The sequence below is a fragment of the Terrapene carolina genome, unplaced genomic scaffold (assembly GCF_002925995.2).
Source record: "Terrapene carolina triunguis isolate 2854851 unplaced genomic scaffold, T_m_triunguis-2.0 Scaffold1018, whole genome shotgun sequence".
NCBI classification, from domain to species: domain Eukaryota; kingdom Metazoa; phylum Chordata; order Testudines; family Emydidae; genus Terrapene; species Terrapene triunguis.
Genome location: NW_020665369.1, coordinates 663,091 through 677,662, shown reverse-complemented (window position 1 = coordinate 677,662; position 14,572 = coordinate 663,091). Strand labels below are relative to the sequence as shown.

Sequence of the window (14,572 nt, the reverse complement as noted above, 5' to 3'; positions counted from 1 at the left end):
TGCCCTTGTATATTTTTTTCCTTAGTTGCCATTTGCTATTGAAAGGGATATGCTCAAGTCATCTTATTTAAAAAAAAATTTTTTTTTAAAGACAAGTGGCTTTGTTCTTCACATTTGTGTTTGTCTGCCTGCAGCTATAATACTTTATGATGAGGGCTGTCAAGTGATTTAAAAAATTAATCTCGATTAATTGCGCTGTTAATAATAGAATACCATTTATTTAAATATTTTGGATGTTTTCTACATTTTCAAATATATTGCATTTTGTGTTGTAATTGAAATCAAAGTGTTCTCACTTTATATTTTTGATTACAAATATTTGCACTGTAAAAAACAAAAGAAATAGTATTTTTCAGTTCACCTACTACAAGTACTGTAGTGCAGTCTCTTTATCATGAAAGTTGAGCTTACAGATGTAGAATTATGTTTTAAAAAAAAACTGCATTCAAAAAATAAAACAATGTAAAACTTTAAGGTCTAAAAGTCCACTCAGTCCTCCTTCTTGGTCAGCCAATTGCTCAGACAAACAATTTTTTTACATTTGGAGGAGATAATGCTGCCCGCTTCTTGTTTACAATGTCACCTGAAAGTGAGAACAGGCATTCACATGGCACTGTTGTATCCGGCATTGCAAGATATTTACGTGCCAGATGCGATAAAGATTCATATGTCCCTTCCTGCATCAACCACCATTTGGTCAATCTGATGTAAACTTTGTTCGTGGTTTCTGGTGTGGATGTTATAAAGAATTGCACGTCCAACCAACTAATTTTTTGCATAAGTTAAAATATAGCCATTGGATATTAATGGCTTTTTGGTTTCTATATTCACTAGTTCGGAGTTGTCCCAAGTGTCCAAGAGGTGAAAAACTCTATCTGCTTAGTAGTCTCCTATATTGAGCCATCCTTCCAGGGTTCCTGTTCCTGTTTCACAGGCCTGGTCTACACTACGACTTTAATTCGGATTTAGCTGCGTTAATCCGAATTAATCCTTAACCCGTCCACACAACGGAGCCAGTTACTTCGAATTAAAGGGCGCTTAAAATCGATTTCTGTACTCCACCCCGACGAGCGGAGTAGCACCAAAATCGATTTTGTTAATTCGAATTAGGGGTAGTGTGGCCGCACACCACCGAATTAATGTGGTTAAAATTAATGGGGTAGTGTGGCCACACACCACCGAATTAATGTGGTTAAAAACCGAATTAATGTGCTTAGTGTGGCCGTGCACAATCGAATTTATACAATCTGTTTCCCAAATTCGAATGATCTAAATTCGAATTAATCTCGTAGTGTAGACGTACCCACAGACTTCATATGATACCAGAACAGTGTGATTCCCAGACTGGCTTACCACAGTTTTGTTTTCTTTGCAGGGTGGGAAGTGTCATAAGCATCGAAAGGATCGCTTGCAGGATCTGATCGATATAGGTTATGGCTACGATGAAACAGACCCTTTCATCGATAACTCTGAAGCTGTGAGTAAATCTCAGTTAAGCAGCAATAAAGATGTGAGGCGGTACTTATTTCTAAGGAGGGTGAGGGGAACATACTTTTTACTCTCTGCTGTGTGAATGGTATGAATCCAAAAGACAAATGACTTCAGGCACCCAAGAAACTATTATTGTATTAATTTTATGGTCATTCACAGGCATCATTGCATCAGAATATCAAAGGTTCACTGTAAATTAAAATAAGTTGTTTGCCTTGTTACTATCCCATAAATGATTAAAACCAGCGATTTTAAAAATCAAATTGACTTCCTTATTGATGAAATAGTTCACTTTATCATACTTCACTCAGCTTTGTTAGTGAAATTAGACTAGTTTTGTTTGACTAGGTCTCCCGTTCTGGCAAAGTGCTGGTATGTTTGGGTTTCACTTCAGAAGAATGTTTAGGTTCTCCTCCTCTCCTCCAAAAACAATCACCTTGTTTTTATTAACTTTAAACATTTTGTTATTGAAATACAGTAACTCCTCACTTAAAGTCGTCCCGGTTAATGTTTTTTCATTGTTAGTTGCTGATCAGTTAGGGAACATGCTTGTTTAAAGTTGTGCAATGCTCCCTTATAACGTTGTTTGGCAGCCGCCTGCTTTGTCCACGGCTTGTAGGAAGAGCAGCCCGTTGGAGCTAGCTGGTGGGGGCTTGGAACCAGGGTGGACCGGCAGCCCCCCTATCAGCTCCCCTAAGTTCCCTGTGCAGCAGCCGCCCAGCAGGCTAGCAATTGCCAGGCAGTTCAGCTGTCCCTCCCCCCACTGCCATGTGCTGCTCCTGCCCTCTGCCTTGGAGCTGCTCCCAGGAGCCTCCTGCTTGCTGTGCAGGGAAGCAGGGTAGAGGGGGGGGCTAATGTCAGGGTGTCTGCCTCCCCCCACCCTTGCTCCCTCCCCCCCCCCGGCTTACTCCTTCTCCATATAGAGCAGGGTGGGGACAGGACAAGGCTCAGGATGGAGAGAGCTTGCTGGCGCAGCTGCTGTCTCAGCTTCCTGATTTTTTTTTAAAGGCAATGTACTTAAAGTGGGGTCAGCCTACTTAAAGGGGCAATGCGCATCTCTCTCTCTCTCTCTCTCTCACACACAGGGTGTGTGTCTGTCTCTGTCTGCCATGCTGTCTCCCCTCCCTCCATTCGTGCTGCCTTGTAGAGTGTGAGGCTACATTAACAACAATGTGTTAACCCTTGAGGGCTCAGCCCAATGCTAGTTCATCATTTAGCAGTAAGGCATTCTCCAGGAAATATCCCACCCTCTTCCACCCTCTAATTTCACCACCTCAACCAAGCTTCACAATCATCATTGCTGTGTACAGTATTAAATTGTTTGTTTAAAACTTATACTGTGTGTGTCCCTGGAATCTAACCCCCTCCCCCCTATTTGCATTAATTCTTATGGGGAAATTGGATTTGCTTAACATCGTTTTGCTTAAAGTTGCATTTTTCAGGAACATAACTACAATGTTAAGCGAGGAGTTACTGTAAGTACATAAGGAGTACTGGTGATAAGCAAGTATGGTTTAACAGCAAGGTTCAATAGCTTATTTAACCCAAACTTCAAAAACTGGACATCCAGTTGAAATAAAGTAAATAGAAGCATTAATTCAGTCCAGGTAAAATCTTGGATGGAAATTAGGCTATGGCCTAATCTAGACCTAAAACTTAAGTCAGTCTAACTATGTTGCTCACGGTGTGTGAAAAATTCACACCATTGAGCCAACCTAAGCCCCAGTATACACACTGCTAGGTCAACGGAAGAATTTTTCCATCAACCTAGCTACTGCCTTTCGAGGGGGTGGATTTACTACAGTGACAGAAAAAACCCTTCTGTCACTGAAACAAGTGTCCGTGCTGCTGTGTAGCACTTGTAGGGTAGACCTATCCTAAGAGGGTATTTGAAGAGAAGTTAGTCAGATATAAAAACAAATAGCAGGAAATTCTTTTAAGTATATCAGAAGCAGTAAACTTGTGAGGAATTCATTGAATATCAGGCAATTAAGGGAGCAAACACGCTGAGGGAAATTCTATTGCCCGGGATAAGTGAAGTGCTATCCAGGCAGGTAAAAATGTAGGGCTTCCTGCCTGTAGGACCAGGGCAATAGCAGCGGTCTGGGTGTAGGCTGAGTCGTATCAAGCCCAGCAGTATTGAGCTGCTATTCCTAGAGGAGGGTGGCCAGAAGGCTTGAGAGAGAATGGAGCAAAGAGAACTGAAGTGAGTCATAGCCAGAGGGAAGGAGAAGGAAATTGGACCCAAGAGAAGTGCATTGGTTGGCATATGTCATGCAAAGCCTCATTTGAATGTGATGTTGGTTAGTACTTTAATCAGAGGCAGAAATTAAGTCTGGGCTTTTTAGTGATAGTTATGTGCTCAAATGCAATTAGAATAGCTAGAAAGACAAGGAACAATTGATTTTTTGTTTGAGGGCCATTGTGCATTCTCACTGAGCTGTGGAACTGCCTCGAATAGCAGTGTGTGTTGTAGGGTGCTCAGGAGATCTCATATGAGGATGACTTCATTGCCCTATTTAAAGGAGGTCAGCCAGCTCCCACCCACCTCTGTTCATTTGCTGCCACTACAGAGAGCAAACTGAACTCGCTTTCATTTCCTCAGACTAGAACTTCCCTTAGTCTAGCTTGATATTTACAAGAAAATTGTTAATTTAGAGTAGCATAGAACAGTTTAGTGAAGACACCCTTCCCGTGTCTTGGGAACTTGCCAGGTCCCAAACCAGGCTAAACTAAAAGTGACATGGAAGACCAAATCAGCATCATCTATTCAGATCCCAGTAGCCTTGATGGTGATGCAGGCAGCCTACATTTTGGTGCCTACCCTCACTCAGCACCACTGCCCTCTACTCTGACACCAAACCTATCCTCCATTGCCCCGTCTTGGCACTGAGATCCACTCAGAGGCCCATCTGGCTAAAAGGAAGGAGAAGAGGAAGCACATCTCCCCACAAGAGAGACATAAGCAGAAGAAAAGGAGGAAGTACTCTCTCTTGACTCCTGAGGGCCTGGAAGACACTTAAATAGTACTTAAACTGTCACCTCTTCTCCACATGCCACCAGAGCTAGACATCTCAGCACCGACTGGACTCCTCATTGCTTCAGATCCTGACAAAACTTTGACTTCTCCGTGCCCGAGTTGGGAATCCACCATGGAGGATGCCCCACTGCATAGCTGCCCCACCGCATGGTTTGCTGCCTGACTTTGCTGACTTCTCCAATCTCAATCTGGAACTGCTGCAGGGTACCTTGGACTCCTTCAGAATTAAAACCGGAGGGTCCCCCAACTTGACCTCAAGATTCTGGTCCTCTTCCCTTGCCTCAGATCCAGACAGTCTTCACCTCGTCTTGTGGCCCTACATATGGGACTCCATGAAAGACCTGCTGGAGGCTGCAAGATCAACGCCGGCATAGACCTTCACACTGACATCAGTGCCAATACTTCTTTCAGCACTGTGTCCTCCTCTAGCATCAGTGCTTTTACTAGCATCTCTCTTCCTCACTTGATGTCAATGCAATCTTCCTTGCTTTCACCAGATTCCTCAGATCGGCAGGTAATCTGCCTATAATCTGAGAAATACAATGAGATTTCTTCAGAGGAACCATATAAATCCCCTTTAGAGAAACATACAGATGGCACCTCACTAGAGGATCAGATTAATGCTTCATCTCTTTTTCCCTTCTGACTAATAAATGTTTCAGAAACTATTGGGCAATGGCAAATATTAATCCAGCTAGCTGCAAGCAGGGGTCACGGCACTGGAGAAATCCTGTGATTCCCCCTGTTCAACATATTACAGATGCAGATTGGGGAGAAACTGCCTCTCCTATTGGCTTCAGCCTTCTCAGTCCAGCCAAAAATACTTTTAAATTTTTTTGGCCCTGCCTGTATCCAAGATAGCGGTAGGATATACCCTGTACTAAAAGGTTTCAAAGTAGCAGCCGTGTTAGTCTGTATCCTCAAAAAGAACAGGAGTACTTGTGGCACCTTAGAGACTAACAAATTTATTTCAGCATAAGCTTTCGTGGGCTACAGCTCACTTCTTCAGATGCACAGAGTGGAACACACAGACAGAAGATATTTATACATACAGAGAACTTGAAAAGGTAGAAGTACGCATACCAATTGTAAGAGGCCAATCAACTGAGATGAGCTATCAGTAGCAGCAGAAGAAAAAACTTTGAAGTGATAATCGAGATGACCCATAGAAGGTGTGAGGAGAACTTAACATGGGGGAAAAAAAATTCAATTAGTGTAATGACCCAACCTTTCCCAGTCTCTGTTTAGGCCTAAATTAATTGTGTCTAATTTGCATGTTAATTCGAGTTCAGCAGTCTCTCTTTGGAGTCTGTTTTTGAAGGTTTTTTTTGTTGCAAAACTGACACCTTCAAGTCTATCACTGAGTGATTAGAGAGGTTGAAGTACACTAAAAGTTCCTGCTGCAGCATCCTTTGGCAAATTCCATGATTGTATCTGCAGTATAGGAGATTTAAGGGCAACAAGGCATCTTATAGGACACTTAAGTGCAACACTCTGTCAGAGAGAGATGACATATGGATGTTTTGGCAGGAGAGCTTACTTACCTGGTTAAATAGGCCTTTGAGTGGCCAGCTATAATGGTGTATTGTCCCACTACAGTTATGCTTTTTTTGATGTCATAAGCCTTGAATCCTTGTTCAAGGAACAGAAGGAAGTGGCCAAGACTCTGGTCACCAATAGTTGTATGCTTGCTTGAAGAGCAGCCTAGGTTGCCTTAGATGCCAGTGCAAGAAAAATGGCCACAGGAATGGCTCTTGGGAGGTACTTCTGGCTGAGGGCTTCTGGTCTCGTATCTGAATCCTGGGGTGGGGCTGGGGAATTCCCTTTTGAGGGCACTGCCACTTTTAGTGACAAAATGATGAAGACCTAGAGATGATCATGGCCACTCTCCACTCCTTGCAATTAACGCAGTCCTCTTCCTCAACTCTGAGGTTTTTCTACCTGTCATTTTGCTTCCAAAGACAAGCTCCCAGGCAACACCAAGGGATACATCCCCAGAAGTGATATCAGCCACCTCTTAAACCTGCTACTGACAAATAACCTCAGCCGTATAGAAGTAGGCTTCCTCCCTGTGCATCCTCACAGCCATCAACATTAGCTTCTAAACAGCAATTTTGACTGTATGTTTGAGTCATGTACCATACCTCCAGTCTGCATCTCCTCTCCATATATTCACACTTTTGGACTTTGTCTTTCTGCAGCACCTGTTGCATGATTACTTCTGATTGCTGGTTACTGGACACCATTTATGACAGATTCCATCTAGTTCCACACATGACCACCTTGCCACCCTCACCTTTCTCTTCAAACACCCATCCTATAAGAGAATCCTGGTGGAAGAGGTGGATTTCCTTTTCAAGAAGTGAGTCAGAGAGGTGGGACATTGTGAACAGTGTCCGCAGGAAAACTCAGGGAAAGTGAGAATAAATCCTATTCCCTGATCCCCAACGAGCAACTTTCTGAGACCCATCCTTGACCTCAGAATCCAAAACGGATCTTTAAAAGCATTCAAGTTCAGGATGCTCTCTCTAGGGGACATCTCTTCCTTATACCAGAGAATAGGTGTGCAGCTCTCAATTTAAAGGATGCCTGCTTTCATCTGGCAATCAAACATGCTCATGTCAAGTACGTGAGATGGGGCACAAGATGCTACCAATTCAGAGGCCTGCCTTTTGGCTTGTCTACAGCCCCAACAAGTGCCTCTCAGTGGCTGGTGCACACCTCAGACACCAAGGAATATTTGTCTACCCGTACTTCGATGACCGGCTCCGGAGGGCTAACTCACCGAAGGACCTCTCCTCAGAGATCACTACATGTGCAATTCCTTCCAGTCTTTGGGACTGTTAACTGGAAGAAATTGACACTTCAACCTGTACGAAGAATCATTTTAATCAGAACAGTCTTGGACACCACTCAGGCCAGAGCCTTTCTTCCACAAGATAGTTTTCAAATTCTAGACCCTCTGGCAATTCTCAGGGAATAACAAGTATGTAATACGTAAACTTTTTTTCCCCTAACACTACTAGGCCTGATGGTTTCATCACTCTGTCACACCCTTTGCTTGTCTGAACATGAGACTTTTACACTACTGGCCATGCCAAATGTACAGTCTTCAAAGGAGACTATTCTCAAGTGCTCCAATAGCTTCATTAGTGGGAACAGGCAATACTGCAATACAAATAATTCACAGGGACCATTGTCCTTCAGGGGATACCTCTTGCTCTCCCCTCCCTTAACATCATAATCCTCACCAATTCCTCCAATCTGGTCTGGGATGTGCATTACCAAGACTGCCAAGGTCATAGGCCAGGAAACACTTGAGTCTACACTTCTTATCAAGATACTGGAACTTAGGTCAGCTCGGTGGGCCCTCAAAGCCTTTCAGCTATCTCTGCAGCACTGTGTAGTATGCGTGCTTACAGACAATACCACTGTCCTGTATCACAGCAGCAAATAGGGAGGATTATATTTGTAGCTCTCTTCTTGCTTCCACAAATATCTTTGGCTGTGGTGCATCCAAAGCCACTCAGTAGCTCTTTGCCTTGCAGGCGAGGCGAACGTGTGGGCAGACTTGCTTAGCAGGAAGTCTCAGGATCATCAATACAAGCCATCCTTGAATGCAGCAGAGCCAGTGTGCTATTTCACAGATGGGCCCAACCAATAATAGATATATTTGTGATCGAACAAAAGACCAGCTGCCAAGTGTATTGCACAAGAGCACTCTGAGACAAAAAACCTTCTTAAGGATGTTTCTCTGTTGGGCTGCAAACATCTTCTGTATGTCTTCCCTTCCATTCTCTTAATACTCAGGGTCATAAGAAAATCAGGTCAGACTGTCAACATCCTATTAATAGCCACAAGGTGGCCTCATTAGCACTGGTGTCTAGATCTTCTGCAGGTGGCCCAGAGAACCACCATACCTGCTGCCTTCTATCTCTGGATGCCTGTCTCAATAGCAAGGGAAGAGTCTGCATCCCAGCTCAGAGATGCTCCATCTTGCAGTGTGGAGGCTAACTACCTGACAAATGTGGACAGTTTCTGATTTTGGAGGGTTCAGACATCCTTTTACAATCTAGGAGGTTCTCTATCTTAAAATGCAATATACAAAAATGGAAACAGTTGACTGTCTGGGTCATAGGTAAGGGAATCACTCCATCTCCAGCTGAGGTCCTTGCAGTTCTAGAGTACCTCCTACATCTTAAGTTTCAGGACCTAGCCATACTCGCCATAAAAGTCCGTTTGACAGCAATATTTGCTTTCTTGCAATTTTGTTAGGGACAAATCCATCTTCTCTCATCCTACGGTATCCAGGTTCCTTAAAGTTATGGTAAATTTACTTCCTGCCTCTCCTTTCATGACACCTAAATCTCGTTTTAATGAAGCTGATGGGCCCTCTCTATGAGCCTCTTGTATGAGCCTCTTCAACATTTATTAATCAAAACTAGCCTTCCTGATAGGTATTACCCCTTCTAGAAGCATGAGATCAGTGCTCTGATGGCCACTTATCCATATACTAGTGCACAAAGACAAGGTCATTGTGATGCCCCATTCCAGCTTCATGCATAAGGCGGTCTCAAATTTCCACCTACCTCAATGTATTTCCCCCAATCCCATTCCCACTTAAGAAACTTGTCTACATACTGTAGATGTAGTGAGGGCACTCTTTCTTTTCAGGTTTAAAAAAAAAAAAAAAAGCTCTTTAGAAAATACTAATGGGCTATTTGTAGCATTTGGGGAGAAATGCCAGATAGAACCCATTACCAAATAGACTTTCATATTGGGCTAGGTGGTGCATAGAACATTGCTACAGGTCAGCTAGGAAACCAGTACCCCTTGATTTAAAGACCCATTTTGCAAGACCCACTATGTCAGTGATTTGCAGAGGAGCAACTTGGAGTTCAGTGCACACTTTCACCAGACACTGATCCTTGGATTTAGCATTATGCTCTGATACATAGTTTGGGAACGCAGTGCTACAGTGCACATTTAGCGAAGAACTCCTTGCCTGATGTACTTCTGGTAGAGCACTGTTTGATAATCTCCTGCAAATTAGAATACTCAGAGGCCCTCAAAGAGAAAGAGGTTACTTACCAGTAGCTCTTGTTCCTAGAGTTTCCTCTGTGTTCACAGTACCTCTCCACCTTCCCCTGTACATCTGAGCCCTACATAACATAGGACTTTGCAGTTGGGAGATGTTGTCCACTGTATGTAAGGCCTTGTCCACACTACACAGCTTTGTCGGCAAAAGGTAGCTTGCTCTGCTCACTGTGCCCCTCCTCTTTCAAAACTCTGGGAAACTTTGACATTCCTTAAGGTGGAGAGCTCTCAGAGCTGATGAGGATGCAGCTCCTGGTATCTTAGGAGTCTGTGGGAGAACTCGAAGGGAATCACAGAACCATTAATGTGAAATCAGCTGTCAGGCAGAGTGGGCAGGTGGTGGGGTGGTGTTAGGGGAAGAGGCTGCTGAGCAGAGCTGGGGACTGATGTGGTAGGGGGTGTCCCTCTCCCTCAGGATTGGTTGTTCGGGCTGCTGACTGAACTAAAAGACAGCTTGCTGACCTACTCTCCCCCAACATACACTGTCTCTCACATATACACTCCCCACATACACAATCTCTCACACGCTTCCCCAACACATACACTGTCTCCTCCCTGACACGCGTGCTCTCTTTCTCTCCTCCCCCCCCATACACGTCAGTTAAAAAGCAGCTGGCAATCTAGTAGGATGCCCATGGAATGATGGGCTTGAGAAACCTGCATCGTGTGACACTGTATTTGCCCCAGGAGGCATTGCAAACCCTTCCCAAAGTATCCTGTGGCCAGTTGATTAGTGGGATAGCTTCCCAAAGTGCACTGCTCTTTGTGTCGGTGCAAGAGCTGCTAGTGTAGATGTGCTCTGCCGCCAGACACAAGGATCATAGTACGGACATGCAAGAGCGGTTTAATTAAAGCACTTTAATTGAAGCAGCATAACTTTTGTTGACACAGTTCTGTGGTGTAGACAAGGCCTAAAAAAGTGCACTGTTACCCTCACACAAGCTCTCTTGGCCACTCCTCAATAGACACAGCTTTTCAGGGCACGTCTGTACCTCGATGCTAGGAGTGCCATATCCTATAAGTGTGAATGCACACAGGTGTGTCTTGAACAGTTACTAGTAAGTAACTTCTCTCTCTGTCCTGCTTGGGGAGGAAAGAAAGAGAGAAAGTAGGTGGTATAGTAGCTTCTAGAACCTGGCAAATGTCATGGACAGTTAGTTTAAGATGAAGAATAAAGCTATATTGCAAACTACAGTCAGATAGTTCAAAGGCAGTTGTTTTTGCCAAGCAAGCCTGAGTAGGCTTTGTAGTAAAATAAACAACAATTTGATTATTTGCTATTTCTATAAAGTGTAATTTGATTCCCTTTTAGAAGGGAAAGGGCCTCTGTACTACTTGTTTGCTACCAATATAATAATTGCGATTGTAGGCCTACATTCAGCAAGGTACTTAAGCAGGTTATCTAACTTCAAGCACATGAGCAATCCCATTGACTTTGATGGGACACCTGAGGTGCTTAAAGTTAGCCATGTGTTTAAGTACCTTGCTGAACTGAAGCCTTTGGTGCTGTCAGGGCCAGGTAGCTTCACATAGTGCCAAATATTAATTTCCAAACTAAACATCTGTATTTAAAAAAATTACACACCGACTTGGTTGACTTTTTTTTTACAAAGAGAAATGTCTGGAAAACATCAAATCACCCTGAGTTCCTTGGGTTTAAAAATAAAAATAAAACCAAATAAAAATAAAATCCTGAATCACCAGAAGGCAGTACTGATGGCCCTGAGCCAAGTAATCTTAAAGCATGTGGTGCAGAAGAGTATGTTAAATCAATATGAAAAACTTAAGACACTTTCACAATTCATGGAAATCTAAATATCAGTAATTTAATATCCGATTTTTTTTTTGTAACTTGCCAAATGCATGCGTCTTTCTGAAAAGAGTAGTCCTCTTCTAACTGTTACATGTATGTGACAGCTCTGCATGTGAAATGTGTGGAAGCAGAAAATGGCAATTTGTCCATAAAAAAGTTCTCACTTCTGTAAAATGAAAAATGAGATCCAGAAGTTTGTCACCTTGCTTAACGTCACTTATTCAGTTGCTAAATGCAACTTCAGTTTTTGAGATCTTGCAGTTGCATGAAAGGCAGTGATTGTGCCCTATTTGGAACATACTGAAGAAATTGAGCTGGGGGTGAGACGGTCCGAGTTAAGGAGATGAAGACAGGCAGATTTGTGGACACGTGTTTCATGATGGACATAGCTACCACTGTGACTGAAGTCTTCCTTACTTTCCGAGGAGGGGATCTCTTTTTGAAAAGCTAGAAAGTGCTTTGTTGGAGTTCATGGTAGTACTGAAAGACAATCCTGGCCATTATTTTTGAAAACTTATCCTTAGGGGCAGCAAACCTGAAAAGTAAATATTTCTGGATCTTTAGAGCTATAATTGCAGAACAATCAGATCTACATACTTGAAGCTGCCAGATTACCAGGCTACGGCAACTACCAGTCACATGGTTTCAATTTCTTGATTCCATACAGTGGGCTAATGATTGTGAACTAGGTCTAAGACTGACAAAAATTACAGATAGTGAGAGAGGAGGTAAAGGAGAATGTGCTATATCAGTGGTTAACTCTGTAGTTACACTTGAATATTATCAAGCTTACAACAAATGACATTGCATGTGCATGTTTAATAAAACCTTTTAACCACTAAGCCCACCTGCATTTCAGGATAAGTTGTGCTTGATGGAAATGTGTTCTCATTGTCCTACAGCACTGTAGTGGAAGAACATGGATTTTCCACAGTGAGCTTAACAAAAACAAACCCATGTGTCTATATATACACCAAACCATCTCCAGGACTTAACACAGATGTGACTGTATAACTCAGTGTGAATGTTTCTGCCCTGTCAGTCTTTTTTCTACTGGCTTGAAGCTGGAGTGAGGGACACAATAAGTAAAATATTTGTGGACACAACAAATGGTAGTATTAGTAAAAGGCTGAATTAGTGTTACTACCTATGACCAGATCTAGATTTCAAAACCAAATGGACATCCATAATATTTAGGTATTTGAATTTTTATTTAGGCTGCATTAGAACTGAGACTATGGTAGTTCTCTTTCATAAAGAGACAAACCTAAATATTTCTGACTGAGATTCAGACATGCTAAACATAAGAACAAAAATAAGGAGCCCTTCCACAATAGTCTAAAACAGAATGACTAGAGTGCATGATTGTCTAAAGAACTGCCTTTAGACAGTCATAACAGCAATTGATTTCATTTTTAACTTTTGAGAATGAGTCCGCAACCCAAGAGAGGGACAACCTTTCTTAAGGCTGGCCACACTGGGTCAAACCAGTGATCCATCAAGCCCAGTATGTTGTCTTTTGACTGTGGCTGGTGCCAGATGCTTCAGAGGAAGTGAACAGAACAGGGCAATATACCTAGTGATCCATCCCTTCTTGTCCAGTCCCAGTTTCTATCAGTTAGAGGTTTAGGGACACCCAGAGCATAGGGTTGTGTCCCTGATCATCTTGGGTAATAGCCATTAATGGACCTATCCTCCATTAACTTACATAATTCTTTTTTGAACCCAATTATACTTTAGGCATTCAAAACATTCCCTGACAATGAGTTCCACAGGTTGACTGTGCGAAGTATTTCCTTTTGTTTGTTTTAAACCTGCTGCCTATTAATTTCATTGGTTGACCCCCGATTTGTGTGTTATGTGAAGGGGTAAATAATACTTCCTCCACACCATTTATGATTTTATAGACCTCTATTATATCCCCCCTACTAGCCATCTCTTTTCTAAACTGAACAGTCCCAATCTTATTAATCTTTCTACATATGGAAGCTGTTCCATAGCCCTAATAATTTTTGTTGCCATCTCTGTACTTTTTCCAATTCTAATATATCTTTTTTGAGATGGGGCAACCAGAACTGCACACAGTATTCAAGATGTGGGCATACCATGGATTTATATAGTGGCATTATATTTTCTGTCTTATCTATCCCTTTCCTAATGGTTCCTAACATTGCTTTTTTGATTGCTGCTGTACAGATATTTTCAGAGAACTATCCGCTATGACTCCAAGATCTTTCTTGAGTGGTAACAGCTGATTTATACCCCCATCATTTTGGAAAACACAATCTCAACTATACATACAATGTGCATTACTTTGCATTTATCAACATTGAATTTCATCTGCCATTTTGTTGCCCTGTCGCTCAGTTTTGTGAGATCTCTTTGCAACTCTTCTCAGTCTTCTTTGGACTTAATTATCTTGAGTAATTTTGTATCATCTGCAAACTTTGCCACCTTACTGTTTACCCTTTTCCAAATCATTTATGAATATGTTGAACTTCACTGGTTCCAGTATAGATCCTTGGGGGACCCTGCTATTTACCTCTTTCCATTTAGAAAATGGACCATGTATTCCTACCCTTTGTTTCTTGTCTTTTCAACCAGTTACTGATCCATGAGAGGACCTTCCCTCTTATCTCATCATTCATTTCTTTGCTTAAGAGCCTTTGATGAGGGACCTTGTCAGAGGCTTTCTGAAAGTCCAGGTACACTATATCCACTGGATCACCCTTGTCCACATGTTTGTTCACCCCCACAAAGAATTCTAATAGATTGGTGAGGCATGATTTCCCTTTACAAAAGCCGTGTTGACTCTTCCCCAACAAATCATGTTCATCTATATAATAATTCTGTTCTTTCTATAGTTTTAACCAATTTGCCGGGTACTGAATTTAAACTTAACAGCCTGTAATTGCCAGGATCGCCTTTGGAGCATTTTTAAAATTTTGGTGTCACATTAGCTATCCTCCTGTCATGTGATACATGCTGACTTAAGCAAAAGGTTGAATACCACAGTAGTAGTTCTGCAATTTCATATTTGAGTTCCTTCAGAACTCTTGGGTGAATACCATGAAGTCCTGGTGATTTATTAGTGTTCAGTTTATCAATTTGTTCCAAAACCACTGCTACTG

At 42.3% G+C, this 14,572-nt stretch overlaps 1 protein-coding gene across 1 annotated transcript in view; it reads left to right on the top strand.

Moving 5' to 3' along the window:
• Positions 1-14,572, top strand: part of UBN2 (ubinuclein 2) — a 94,675-nt gene that overhangs the window by 11,998 nt on the left and 68,105 nt on the right. Inside the window, exon 3 of the mRNA XM_024213112.2 lies at positions 1,376-1,477. Within this exon, the coding sequence (XP_024068880.1) occupies positions 1,376-1,477 (102 nt within the window). The remainder of the gene's footprint in view (positions 1-1,375; positions 1,478-14,572) is intronic.